The 15,225-nt window shown below is 40.7% G+C and overlaps 2 protein-coding genes across 5 annotated transcripts in view; one reads left to right on the top strand and one right to left on the bottom strand.

Moving 5' to 3' along the window:
* The window catches only part of LOC310946718 (neurobeachin-like), a gene marked incomplete at both ends in the record, with an annotated part of 214,607 nt that overhangs the window by 45,277 nt on the left and 154,105 nt on the right, over positions 1 to 15,225 (bottom strand). For all 4 annotated transcript variants that reach the window (XM_083913262.1, XM_083913263.1, XM_083913264.1 and 1 more), the window contains one exon: positions 14,040 to 14,176. In XM_083913262.1, the coding sequence (XP_083769388.1) occupies positions 14,040 to 14,176 (137 nt within the window). The remainder of the gene's footprint in view (positions 1 to 14,039; positions 14,177 to 15,225) is intronic.
* On the top strand, positions 11,454 to 12,533 carry mab21l1 (mab-21-like 1; the record flags this gene model as incomplete). The annotated part of the gene is made up of 1 exon (XM_083913266.1): positions 11,454 to 12,533. The coding sequence occupies one exon, from the start codon at positions 11,454 to 11,456 to the stop codon at positions 12,531 to 12,533; it is 1,080 nt and encodes a 359-aa protein (XP_083769392.1).

The following is a 15,225-nucleotide window of genomic DNA, read 5'->3' as shown; positions in this document are numbered from 1 at the left end:
TTTATTTATTTTTTTTTACATATTTGATGGATACGAGACTGATGAGGGTCACCACATGCTGACAAAAGTGCAAAATTTCATTTTAATTTTTCTTTTATCTTAGCAAAATATCAGGATGAAATCTGAGTAATGATGCAGTGTTTTTATGTGTGGTTTGGTCCTAGAATTGTTTTTCTGAGGAAATGATGTGTTGAAAACCATGATTTCAAAATAAGTAGTAGTATACTCAGAGATAATACTTACTTTTAAAAAGAAGGAGGGAAACCTGAGAACCTTATTTGCATTTGCAAAACTCCAAAATGAAAGGGGGTAAATGAGCCATGGAATGTGTGTGTTTTAATACAAGTGCCCTCCCAATTGTACCAAATCAATTTGAGTTTCACACAATGGAGCGGCAGCTTCACTGTTTGTATGTGCTGCTCTGCCTTGAACATGGTGTAATAATAGTCTTAAACCAGGCGTTATAAAGACAGAATACCAAAGAGGCTTACAGCCTTGGTTTCATGAAACATTTAGGCAAAAGTTCCAAGGGCTGAGGATGATGAAAGAAGGTAAGCTTGAAAATGGGCTTCTGGGATCCACAGCCCTTATTGTACAGAAGTCACATCAAATTAATACTGAGGGCCATTTGCAGCCTTTCTTCTCCTCAGCTTTTCAGAACGGATTAAGCTATGAAAACTCAGAAATTACTAAAGCACCTATTAGGCATTATGCTAACCCTTTCTCCTCTTTCCCTTTGAAAGTCATTCAATGCGCTTCACGTCACTAGCACTTCAATTCACAAGCTGTTTGCATACTTGAAAGAAGGGCAATATTATATAAATGTGTCATGTAAAATGTACTGTATATTTGCACTATAAGAAAACCATCCCTGCATGTTATACTTACTCATATACACATTTAAAACCATTTTCCATTATTTACCCAATTATTTATCATTTTGTGGATCTATATATTACATAGAACTATGTTGTAGCTTAGTTTGACAATGAAGGCCACAGTATAAAGGCAGTTTACTCAAAGCCTCTGAGAGTGTTTCCACACTGATGAAGGACCAGTATTGCCGGGGTTCTCTCAGGCTCTCTGCACCCCTCTTTGCTCTCTCAATGCCTCTTCAAAGAAGTGCTGGGAGTGCATGAATTGTAATTATGGCTCCTAACAGGATTCAAGAGCGCCCAATGATGGCACTTGAGAACCAGGTCTTGTGGAGTTAAACGGCTGTCAGACACTCAAAGCTTCCCAGCATGTGAACAAACCCACAAAGGGTGGATGTGTCCACTTCTAGGGCCCTCCTACCCACTTTCCCTCTCATAAGGAGAGATTAAAGATCAACCAAGGCCCCTTTAAAGACCCACATAGCCTTTGTGCATTTTACGCACATTCCAAGGTACAAGAAGGGTTAAAGTTTTCCAGGTATGATACTAAAAGTGATAACAAGAAATACAAAATGAGTTCTTAAAAGTTGTATAATGTTGACTTGAATAAAAATCAGTGAAAAGATGTTTAATATATAAATAACTTGCAAAATTCAAGACAAACAGGACCAGAGGGGCATATGAGGGGTCTTGTGAGGAATCAGATAGTTGGTACCACCTGAGAAACCAATCTGACCACAGTGTCAGATTATCTACCAACCTCACCTTCAGAAAAACGAAAAAGGTCATCTGTGCTCTCCAGGCAGTTTCAATAACTCACCGTGGCACAAGACCCCTCACTACACATTAAAGAGACCAGTCTTCAGTCAGGCCCTATCCAACTTCAGCCCCTTCCTATTCCCCAAAAGCACCCAAAAGAAACCAGCCTGCAGCGTGAAGTCCCTATGCATGACCCTTATTAAACTCCTAATTGGATTGAGACCCGCTAAGAAAAAAAATTCAACATTGTTCATTCCGCTGAGATTTTCTTTAGCATTCCTTCCAGTAGTTTGCCTCTTCAACAAAAACATTCAAAATCAGGTCACAGAAAACTTCTTTTGCCCTTTTCAAAACACAACCAGATTTTCCAAAAATGGGAGTATAGGCAAAACCTTTTTCACCTTCTCTTTTAAGGCGCAGCACTATTTGATTTTCACAGGGTGCAAGTGACAGGCTGAAACAAAGCCCAACGCTGGCCATTGTGTAGCCTTTCACTGTTGTAATGGTCTTAAACTGGCTACAAGCAGGGCCCTATTCAGTGGTGACCAGGCTGCTCAGCTCTCTTCTCCATATCCAAGACAAACTCTGCACTGAGCGGGAACTCTCAAGTCAGCTGATGAGTGAATGAGGGACGGAGTTCACTCATGAGCACGGTCACAGGCTATCAGTGCCTGTAGAAGTTCAACACATTTACACTAATTATAGAGAATAAATAGTGCCACAACAACAACATCAATCAAGTTCATTATGGAAAATACCATAATGACAATAATTACAATAATATCTCATTAAGAAAGAGAATGAGAGACAGGGGAGAATTAATAGCAGACAGGTGTACAACACACCGCAATTATGGAACCTGAAATTAGTTCATTGCCTCAAGGCAAACCGAAGAGAAAGGGAAGGTTGTAAGGGAAGCGAGGGAGAAAGAGTGTGAGTGTGTGTGTGTGTGTGTGTGTGTGTGTGGGTAGGGGGCTGAAAAGGACTGGGAGTAGGACTGATAGAGAGAGGCTCACTGACAAAAAAAGGAATTGCAAATAAGCAAACAAAAATGTCTTAAATGTGTAAATTAGGGAGAAAAATAAGAGGGAAAAGCAGCTTTTCCCTGCAGACTGGTGCCTTAGATGAGAAGGGAGCAGCGAAACGTGATCAAGGGGAGCCGTGGAGCGGTGCGGCAGGCGTCAAGATGAGCACTCAGCCAGCGAGTGGCAGCTTCTCCTTTTCCAGTCAATCATTCATATACAGACCCAAGTGCTGTGGAGGAGTGCCTCCTCTTTTTGACCTATCATATTACTGCCTCTGTAAACTCCTAATCCTCCCTTCGTTAGATGGTGTCAACAGCCGACATGCTCTCACCCTGCTCCCGCACTACCCGCTCAGACACCTCCCAAGCCCTGCCAAGACCACGGAATTGACACACTAATAAAATCGTTTGAAATTTAACAAGGTAGAACGGCACAACTTTATCCAACCTTTTTTTGTGCTTTCATCCACATTTTTGACTTTGTTTGCTTTTATCTTTAGAAATACATTTTTAAAAATTCACTTACTAATTAGTGAACTTTTTATTTTGGTTTTATCATCAATTCCAGTAAGCAACACTAAAGCGTCCAACTTGCTCTGCAGTCTTGTCGGCTGGTCTGAGCGGCCTGGTTCTTTTCGCCTTGGGGCTGTTCCTGAGCAGGTGAAAGCCTGGAGGCAGGAACCTGCACATCAGCACTTCTTAGTCCATCATGACTCTTTCATGGGGAGCCTGTCTCCTGAGCTTCTCTACAGCCCAGTGAGATGACTACTATAATGAGTCCAACAGATGAAAGCCCAGCAGGACAAAACAACAGTCAGATAAATCTCCACACACATAAACACACACAAACAAATAACATACACATTTCAGTGTTAGCGCCAATCAGGGACTTGCGGTGTGAATGTTGTTATTTAGGTAAACAAAAGAATCAAATACAGGCTGGAGAACAGGAAACCAGGGCAAGCTTCAGCGTTTTGGCACAGCTCCAAAAAGGAGATTTTTAATGGGTGATTATGATTATGTCATGCTGATCACAACAATCAAGTTCATCACAAGCATGTGCAAACATATCACATAACCAACTGTCCTTCACACACACACACACACACACACACACACACACACACACACACACACACACACACACACACACACACACACACACACACACACACACACACACACACACACACACACACACACACACACACACACACACACACACACACACACACACACACACACACACACACACACACACACACACACACACAGTGTGGATGGGTTAAGGTAGGGTCCCAATTTTAGCTGACAGATACCAGATAGCACAAACTCAGGGAAATGACAGCACTGATACTGGTGATTCTGAGTTTAGCTGAATGTGACACTGTGGCAACAAAACCATTACACATGATTGAAGGCCAGCAAAGTTCATTCATTTCTTCATGACATATAAGCCTTTGTAGTCTATGTAAGGATCTTAAAATACCTTACTGGGAATATATATGTAAATTTGCGAGATAAACTTTGTCACGGTTGAGACACACCTACCACATAACACGGTTTGAGGGATGTTAATTACCATATAAAATAAGCAATTGGTATCCTGCCCCATATGTCCCACTTTTTCAGTGAGGAAGATGGAAATGAGGTGGGGTAGATTTGATTGTGACATGCTCTCCGTCTGTGCTCACAATGTGTGGCTTTGCCAGTAACAGGCTAATATTCAGCACAGCTCACCCCCACCAGAACTAATGAAAGTAGACAAAATGTCTCTGCTGCCATCTTTGTCTAGCATCCGCTCAGGGTGAGCCTCCCTCTTTCCCTCCTTTCCTTTTCACCTCCCCTCTTTCCCCTCGCTCTTGAAGGGAGGGTGACAGCGGCATAAAATGGTGGCGAGCAAATGTGCCTTCCATGTGGCATCAGTGGTGGGGTGACAGGCCAGGCTGAGGGCAGCGCTATCAGCAGTGTGTGGCTGGTGCTTTGAACAACCTGGATAGCCGCCATGGAGGATCAGGGCCGAGCTGATGAGACACCAGCGGTAACAAACAAAAGGCGCTCAATATCAAATCAAGAAACATCAGGAGGGGCCAATCCTCCTCAAAAAAAACAACAATTCTTTGAAAAATGTAAACTTAGTCGGATAAGATGGCTTGGTAATGTGGCTATTAATTCCTCTTATGCAGTTTTATTGTTTGATTCAATCAAGTTTCTACTATATTAGATGTAAATATCAGATATAAAACTCTAAAAGACACTGATGATAAAGAATGTATTATGCTGTAAAAATAGTAAAATCCTCTGAGACAAAATTATCATTGTAGGTTATACCATTCTCTTGATTTGATCTGACATAGAAGATATGCAATGCTTAAATATAATTTAAAGTATATCCATCCATGCATAAACTACTGAACAAAGCAAACTTGCTTCATTCAGCAGTTTGTGGTTGAGCCATTCAGGGGGCTGTTAGTTAACCTCAGCTCAGAGGATGATGAAGCAAGGGCATAAATCACAGAGTGAAACAAGGCAGACTCCTCCGATTCATTAATGGAAATGATCTGTCAATATGCTGGAGTCAATTCACACGTGTCAGCTGGGCTCAGCACACAATGGGCCAGCTAACTTATGAACTCCCAGCACCACTCCACCAAGTCCATAAAACAACTGGCATCGCCGCTGGGGAGCACCCCGAGACACCACCCTCTTGCACAGACCACCAGATGACACAGATGGGGCGAAACCAAACAAAGACGAGACTCCCTTTGTACAAAGAGGGACCCCTTTCAAAAGCCATTCATGCAACAAATTGGGGAAATCTGGCCATGCAACACCCTGGGTTTGCTCTTTTATTAGCGTGAGCCTTACGTCACAGTAAGTGAAATCAGATTTATGACTCTCTGCTACAAAAAGAGGTTAAAATCAAGAACACTTTTAAGACACACAAACGTCTTTTTAAAGCCATGCCAAACAACGGTTTAGCTATGTTAACCAGTAACAGCCTGCTATTTTGTACATGAGCCCGAGAGTAACACAGACCATTTATCTTTTTACACAACTTTGCCACCTTGCACAACAATGATCAACACATCAATTAAAGGAAAACTACACACAAGGACAATGCTGATCTATGCTGACGTGTCCTCTACTCTAGAGTTGATGGATTGTTTGGCTAAATATAGAGCTCACTTTTCCAACATGGTACAATTTATTGTTAAATCATCTTGACAAGCTTGCAAGCAAATGTCAGTTAATTATAGTTTCTATTTGTTGTTCGCCGCATCAATTAAAGCAGCAGATAGTAATGATTCTTAGTAGTCGCAGAGATTAATGACTTTTTATATCAGTCACAGGTACTGTAGGGGAGTCCTCCATTTTATGGTGGTAGCATCAAGCTTTAGTACTTTTGAAGACAGCCCATCAGTGAGGGAGGCTTGTTTTTATGTAGGTCATTGAATATGTGCACACAGGCTTTCTCTTATTAGGCCCTCTGCATTTTTCTTTTCTTGTCCTTTTTTTCAGCTGCACACCCTCGCTGCTGCAGCAATCTGCATAGAGAGACATTTGTCATCATTAGCCTTGCTCTGACAGTTGGCACCCGGCACCTCAGATCTCTAGGACTGGCAATTATGAACCCTTCATCCCTTATTTAGGCAACATTGCCTAATTTCATCTGGTCTCACCAGCAGCATTTGATTAACAACAGCCCCAAACCTAGAATATGCCACCAATTGTTCCATTCCCTTTGTATTGTGCTTTGATGTACTCCCACTTTGAGATCACATGACACGTGGGAGAGAACTGTGTTCAGTTAATCTGAGATTTGAAATTAGTTATAAGACACAGGGGGTGCGAAGAGGGTTGTAGATGAGCATCATGGGGTCAGTGGGCAGATGATTATAGCGCCCACCTTTAGATGGTAGACATCTCGCAGACATTAAGATTAATCACACTTCTGCTGCTGCTGCTGCAGCTGAATGGTTGTCTTTTTTTTTTTTTTTTTTTTTTTACAACAGACAAGATGAAAGTCACATGTGTAGTTTTCTTTAATAAATATAATAAAATGAAAATGAACTGGATGTTTACAAATAAGAGTCAATTATTTGAGAACAATCTCAGCCATACCAATTTGTAGAAAACAACTGGAAAAAAACATGCTGAAAAATCTACTAATAAACCAGCCAGCCCAGGTCTCCAACTCCCAATACTTAGCATTGTCATGTACAACAGAATACAACGCTAAACTGTGTGCTAATAACACCAGTGGAAAGCACTGCACCAGCACTTTCACTACACTCAACTGCCAATAGTATAATCTGTGCAGGAAAAAAGTGATTTGAACACAATGTAAGCCTGTATTTCCTTTTTGTGAAGCAAACCAAGACATTTTCTGGATCGTTATTTTGGCAAACAAAACTGAATTGTATTAATATTAAAATCATGCAAATACATGCATGTAATTCATCACAAAGGCTGACAAGCGTACCATATTGCAGAGGGGAGGGGTGAAGGGCCAAATGAAGCTGAGACAATCAATTAAGTTTTAGTTTAGTTTTCCGTTTTCTCAAAATGTCTACCATGCTCATATTTTGTATTTGTATTGAATTTTAGTTTTCTATGTATGTGCTATAGATATGGTTCATAGTGAAAAGAGCTTTACAGCTGATCAATGAAAGGTCTAAGAGGGCCTCTGGCTATGTTGTCCAGCTTCCTGACTTCCCCGAAGGAGGTTGTTAATACACAGCAGAGACTAAAACAAATGAATGGACACAATCCAAAGGGGGTCCTCTGTGAGGCTCCGGGCCCAAAAATTAACTGGCCTCCTACAGAGACACCATATTGCTTGGAATAACAATGTTCTGTTATTAAAAAAACCCAATGACAATTTAATTTTGTGACAAATAAAATTATTGGAAATGTGTCAAAGTGAGTGACAATCTCATGAGATTAAAGTATATTATTTCTCAGTTTGAGAGCTAGTGATGATACTTCTCTGAAGTGTCACTGCTTTTAATCTGATTTATATAGAAATGTGTCATCCTATTAAGTCCACTTGGACTAATCTGCATATTAGCTTGGGAGCTAGCTGGTAAACTCCCTTTGTATGGGATATGGCTTGAGAGTCTCTTTTTCAAAACTGTATGACCCCAGAAACTTAATGAAATCCTATGGCAGACCTCATTTGTTCTCATGTAATAGGATTATTAATATAATAAAACGTCATCCATAATTATGATACCAGCCAGAGGATTGCTGGTCATAAAGGTCTTGATCCAGCTTAAAATCAGCTAAATGCTGTACTGATATAACATCAGTGACCAATTTGTTAATATATAATATTACAATATATCATATCTGGTTAAAGCCAGGAGCCCAAATGACTGTGTTGTTGAAAATAGCCAATAAACATTCATGTTTGTAGAGCATTTCCCCCCAGGGACTCACTTTTTCAAAATATTATTATTTTCTTATTAAATGCTTGAGGCTACATACTGTATTATACATATTACAAAAATATCTTTACTCAGGTCAGTGAAATACATATATTTATTACTAATGCGTGTGTATAAATACTGCATATAGCCTTGAGGATGAAATAAAAAATAAAGCGACATTTAATAAATTTGGCTTTAATCAGTAGAATATCAGTTAAAGTCACTCAAAGCTGGAGTGGTGTCAACAAAGGGCAATTTCAGCCATCAGACAAGCACCATTGACCTTATGCCCGACCATGTTAACACGACTATCAGTCTTGCTAGAAGAAAGGAAAAAGAAAAATGGAGGAGGAAAAATGAATAAGTGTAGAGGCATGCTCTGGAAACAAAGAGGCCTTCAAAACAGGGTCACATGCTCATGCAAAATTAGGGGAAGTAGAAGTCATTGTATTGATTTACACAATCATGCATGCATGTTGCTGGGTCAGAAATAGGCCTATGCTGGACCCATGGCCCCATATATCACACTGGATGGCCTCCATTAGCCCAGCGGGATAGCAAATGAAGCAACAAAGCGTGCAATGTTGTAATGGCAAAGATATGGATAAGAAGATTTGATTGTCTTATAGACCTGACAACTGCTAAGAGTCTTGGGACTGTGGAGCAGGTTGAGTTACTGTGAGATCTGTGCAGCCACATGCTTTAGATTAAGAGGCGATAATCTCAATGAAAATCCCCTCTTTTATCACGCATACTGATGACCAAAGGCCGGAGCCCAAACTCAAGAGGTGCAACTGGTTTCAGACGTATCAGACTTGGAGGAAGATAGCCTGGAAAGTGAGGCCAGTCTGGTTTCAATAAAAGCCAAGTACCTGCTGGGCCACAGACAGTGGGAGAGAGAGAGAGAGGGAAGACTATCAAAGCCTGAGAGGGCAAGAGGCTTTTAGCTACCTCTCACCACATGACAAACCTTCCATAATGTCCTCCATATCCTCCAGAAATATGTCAATGAGAATATGAATTTTCGGTTGTGAAATTTATTCAGACCTAGATGTGATGAAAACTAGAATAGATCCTATTATGTAACTACTGAATGCACCTTTATATAGACCTCTATCATGTCCCATAATTAGTGTTATGGTGGAAGATATATGCTACACCATATCTGTGACTTCTGCCTGGTAACAGAGTAAGAATATCACTGAGGTTTGCCAAGAAGCAGCAGTGTGTCCGTGACAGGCTGTGATGATAATGGGAGTCACCTATCTATCAGGGTTCTTCCCGCACATGCCACCTCCCTCTCAGCCGTATCCTTGTAGTGAGTCATGGCTGACGAGCGCCAGTTTGCCCTCATAATGTCTGGTCGTATGCAGTTCTGACTAGAGCAGAGATGAGTTTAAATGCCTTTGTGTTCCTTATCTGATCCGTGCAGCATTATCTTTTTGAAGTCCTCTTCAAAGCATGCACTGTACGTTGTGAGATGGAGTGCCAGTGCAATGATGAGAGCCAGAGAGGGTTTACTGTGGACGCAAGATCCCTTTATTGTGAATCACTGTCTGTATCAGACCAACGTAGCTGTACCTAAAAAAAAACACACACACACACACACACACACACACACACACACACACACACACACACACACACACACACACACACACACACACACACACACACACACACACACACACACACACACACACACACACACACACACACACACACACACACACACACACACACACACCAAAACATCATGGGACTTTAAATAAAATAGTCATGTTGATTTAAATTATTAGAAATGAACGCTTTTAATAGGTATATATTCATATATTCATATTCAAACTATGTTTCTCATGCTATTGCTCTTTTGTTGCTGCCATCTTGTTGAATGAAACATATAATTACCCTTAACAGATTATAGAACACCAATGTATACTATTCACTTCTTCTTTAATAATACATTTAGATTATTGACATTTATGAAAACAAAAACTAAGAAAAAATATATTACAAGCATTTTCAAAATAATCTAACAATTACAGAAGCACAGACCTGTACATTCACTCCTTTACACATTATTCTTTCTTTTCATAGATTAACAAAAATATACAGTGCAATAAAGTTTAGTAAATAGGTTAATGTGGTTTATTAGTCTTGAGATATACATTAATTAAATAACTGGGAAAAACGGGAGTGGAATTGTTGCACATTTGAGGCTGTTGCTGCACAGTAAGAGTAAAACAAGCTGCACGGTGACACAAGCTCGAAATGCAAACGCATCACATCCACAATTATTGTGTCAAATATAATCACAAAGCTAAATATAAATCGCGCGAGAACTTTTTCATCCTTAATAAATACGCCTGCTACCTCACCAGACTGTTCGATGAATTGAATTAGCCCACAAAGGTCCAATAAATTAACTGTTTCATAAATATTTTTGTACAATTTATATATTAGAATTAGCTTCATTTTTTTGGTTGAAAAAAAAAATACAAAATAAAAACTCACTAAATTACTCTACTGTCATTTTAATGTATCTGATGCGCATTAGAAAAAAATAGATCCGGTCCACTATGAAGAAAAATAGTTATCTAAATTTAATGGACAATTTCAAAGCTTTATTAGGCAAAAGACATAGATACTTTAACAATTCTAAATCCACCTACTGTCTCATATATGATTCGATATAGCGGACTAAAAAAGCAGCAGTTAGAGTCCAAGAAAAAGCAACGTAAAGCAGTGAAATTGCTGTTTTTTTTTTCTTCTCTCCAAATGCGTAGGTGTACTTCCGCTCCTCGATATACTACTACTACCTGTACTTTTTACTTGTATATAACACCCGGGGAGGAATTTGTTTTCGATAAACTGGTAAGCGGTGACGCATCGGACAGCGATTGGACATCTTGGTTTCAACTCCTCCCTTATAATAAAGAGAGTGTGTGTCTCCTGTTGTAAAACACAGCAACACCGGGCGTCTGCGTCAGCAGGGCACACTCCACTCTGCGCAATTACGCGGACTCTAAACTGGCACAGTGATCAGAGAAAAACCAAAAGGCATTTTTCTTCTGAACCCCACACGGTTGAAATGGACTTTTAAGCAGGTCATCCTGATAAAGTCGAGGACTTGCTTCGTTTACCTCGATGCAGTTTACGGTACAACAGCTGTGAATGTTATGATATGATTATTACGCATGTGCTCTGAGCGCAGCTTTAAATAGTTGTCTTATAAATAGACATTTTTTCTTTTTAAATAGCTTTCTTTCTTCTCTAAAATTGGCTCCCGTACAAACAGCCGCGTTGGATCCCTCGGCTTACTGCGAGACTCCGGTGTATAACCCGGATCTCTGCCCTAATATGATAGCCGCCCAGGCAAAGTTGGTGTATCACCTCAACAAATACTACAACGAGAAATGTCAGTCTCGAAAAGCAGCCATCTCCAAGACCATCCGGGAGGTGTGCAAGGTGGTATCGGATGTCCTGAAGGAGGTCGAGGTGCAGGAGCCCCGCTTCATCAGCTCTCTCAGCGAGATGGATAACCGTTTCGAGGGACTGGAGGTCATTTCACCCACCGAGTTCGAGGTTGTGCTCTATCTGAATCAGATGGGAGTATTCAACTTTGTGGATGACGGATCTCTCCCGGGCTGCGCAGTGCTCAAGCTCAGCGACGGCCGCAAGAGAAGCATGTCTCTCTGGGTTGAATTCATCACAGCCTCCGGTTACCTCTCGGCGCGCAAGATCCGCTCGAGATTTCAGACACTGGTGGCGCAGGCAGTGGATAAATGCAGCTACAGAGATGTTGTCAAAATGGTCGCTGACACAAGTGAAGTGAAGTTGCGCATTAGAGACAGATATGTGGTGCAAATCACGCCGGCTTTCAAGTGCACTGGGATCTGGCCACGAAGCGCTGCGCACTGGCCTCTCCCTCACATCCCCTGGCCGGGACCTAACCGAGTGGCAGAAGTCAAAGCGGAAGGTTTCAATCTTTTATCCAAAGAGTGCTACTCCCTGAACGGCAAGCAGAGCTCAGCAGAGAGCGACGCCTGGGTCTTGCAGTTCGCCGAGGCCGAGAACAGGCTCATCCTGGGTGGATGCAGGAAGAAATGCTTGTCAGTCCTCAAAGCGTTACGCGACCGTCACCTCGAACTGCCCGGACAACCCCTGAACAACTACCACATGAAAACTTTGGTTTCCTACGAGTGTGAGAAGCATCCCAGAGAGTCAGACTGGGATGAGAACTGCCTCGGTGACCGCCTGAACGGGATACTATTGCAGCTTATTTCATGTTTGCAGTGCAGAAGGTGCCCGCATTATTTCCTGCCTAATTTAGACCTGTTTCAAGGAAAACCTCACTCTGCTCTAGAGAACGCAGCCAAACAGACTTGGCGGCTGGCAAGAGAAATACTGACCAACCCCAAAAGCTTGGAGAAACTCTGAGGTAAAAAAAAACATGTTGGTTCACCTCGTCTTAAAAAATGTGGTAGAGGCCTAACGAGCTCATAAACGGACAGAAAAATATTGCAAACTAATTTGCAAAGTCTCTTGAACTTTGACTGTCATCTGTTGTTGATTATGTTTTGGCCTAGCCGGTTTCAAGAAGATTTTTATGACAGTTTAGTTTGTCATTATCCCCGTGCACCTTTTGGCGGTGTCAATATTTGGGAGCAAATTTAAATGATTGGCTACCATTAATCCAGGAGGCCACATCAACAGTGGGTTTTTTCTCCCCGTGCCACACGGTTGCCAAATCCTATATTTCCTTAAATGCTTTAAAATAAAGCCCCGTGAGAAAGTTTGGAAAAAAAATAACACACATCTGTACATTTTATACTGTAAATACATTCATAGATTGTGATTCCAGTGGTCTGAAATTGTGAATGTTGTTCTGTGACACGTAAATAGGATCCACCTGTTTAAATTTACTTCTGAACCTTTTCTTTATCTGGTAGAAACGTTATTAATTTATACTTGCATCAGTGGTAGTCTGATTCATCTGTTTCAATGGACATTGTCTCATTTTTGAAAGTTTACATTTTGATAGGCGTACCACATTTTGCTACATTGAAAACATTCCATCAATTTACTTGAATTATTATTTAAAGTACTCGAACATGTTTTGGTTGTTGTTGATCTCTACCATGCTTAGGCCTACATGATGAAAAAAAAATGAAAATAATAACATATATATAGTATATATATATATTACAGTTTAATTGAAAAAAAAATGCACTTGAAATACACTGGATTATAACATCTGTGATCTGATTTTTTTATTTCTGTCTTTGATCTAATTTAAAGAGCTAATAAAACGAGCTGTTTTATATTTGTGTCCCATTATGGTTTTCTTAAATATGTTTCTGACAGTAGTGAAGTTGGCCTAATGCCATGCAATGATAATAATAATAATAATAATAATATTATAATGGGAGCTTAAATCTCGGGGTCTTTTGACTTCCTAAAAAGGATAATGGGAAGGATTTTTTTTTCACACACCACTTTTTAAACAGATCTACAACCCTGCTGACGAATTTGCTTTAAAAAAAAAAAACAACCCTGTGCAAGAAATTCCCGTGTAACTGTTAATGAACCTGCAAGATGGGTAGGCCTCAATCGTCATCAAATGCTTTTTTATTTTATTTTATTTTATTGTTTGCATAAATAGCGTAGCAAATTTAAATACACAAAATAAAAATGAACCACGATTTACCATACAAATCTGGGCACAAAAGCTCATGCCCCCCAAAAAGCAAGACGCAGCGTGGACAGAGGCGCAGCGCACCTCAAGTGCAAATCCACGCATTCTCTTCATATAGGCGAGCAACAACTTTGTATTTAAATGTAGTAAATGTTAGTTCCTGTCGGCCAGCTCTAATGAAGAAACATGTCGGAAGCCAGACTGCCCGCTTTAAACTCGGGCTGCTCACTCGCGTGCAGGTTTCTTACCTTTGAGTCAACTATTTTGAAGGCAGGGTCATCCTCGTCCACCTCGAAGTAGATTTCAGTTGTGGTAATGGACAGAGTCCCCCGGGCCACCAGGACGGGGGCAACAAGCTGGGCCGGGCTGCTCAGGACCACTGGGCCTGCAGAGGTTCGAGGGGTCACACACAAGCTGAATCAGTAACATGCAAAATCATTTAAAAAAAGATTATATTTATCCTATGTTAAATAAAGCGAAGCTGGGGTTAATTCTGTCAAAGCGATCAAGGCGATTACATGGGATCCTGTAGCCTACCATCACACCAGCGACCTGTTTGCATGCGCTTAAACATTAAGGGATCTTACTATTTCTAAATGCAGCCAATGATAGATTACGCATTATAACAGCTCTGTGAAATACAATTTTTTGTCAATCTGTCATTAATCATCGCGCCCCAAAATAAAGACGTTTAAACGCCGTCTGTCCTTGTAGCCTGTTACTGCACATATCCACATATGCGCAAAACACAGTGGATTCATCAGGCGTATAACCAGATAGGTTACCTATTTGAACCCGTTTGTTAAAATGATGTACTGATAACAAAAAAGGCTTCGATCGGATCAAAATGCAAACAATCACCACTATTAAGAAAAAAGATTTTTCATGAAGTTAAAAAAACAAAACAATTCCTAATTTCCCCTCAAACATCCCCATAACGTATTTTGTTTGTACAGATCTGAAATTCGAATTTACATCACTGATATTCAGGGCTGCTTTGAAAGGAGCATCCTATATCTGAAAATACCTTTCCTTAAAAAGCTGCACTTTTATTCTCAAATAAAGATGGAGACATGTAGGAAAACAATTCAACTACAAGCTTGTTTTCAAGTTCAAAATGTCCAGACTTTTAAGCTGGGTTGGTGACCCAGCCCAGCTGATAGTGATCAAATCTTTATTTCAGTCTCCTCCCTCCCTCCCTCCCTCTGCTTCATCCTCCATGTTCTCAGATCAGTGTCGCTGTGGAGCACCGTTACAGTGATTTGTCTACTCTCAAACGAAAGCTTTCGAAATCAGGATATTTATCGATCCCTTAAACTCCAAAGAGCCACTTTAATGTCTCATCAATCTTAATCTGCGTTCTTCAGCCAATTATGGCCGATAGTGTTACAGGAATACAAGTGGATTTCGGTCTCAACTCCCAGAGCGCCCCTT

The sequence above is a fragment of the Echiichthys vipera genome (assembly GCF_963691815.1).
Source record: "Echiichthys vipera genome assembly, chromosome: 5".
Lineage (NCBI taxonomy): Eukaryota > Metazoa > Chordata > Actinopteri > Perciformes > Trachinidae > Echiichthys > Echiichthys vipera.
This window is presented reverse-complemented; position numbering and strand designations above follow the sequence as displayed.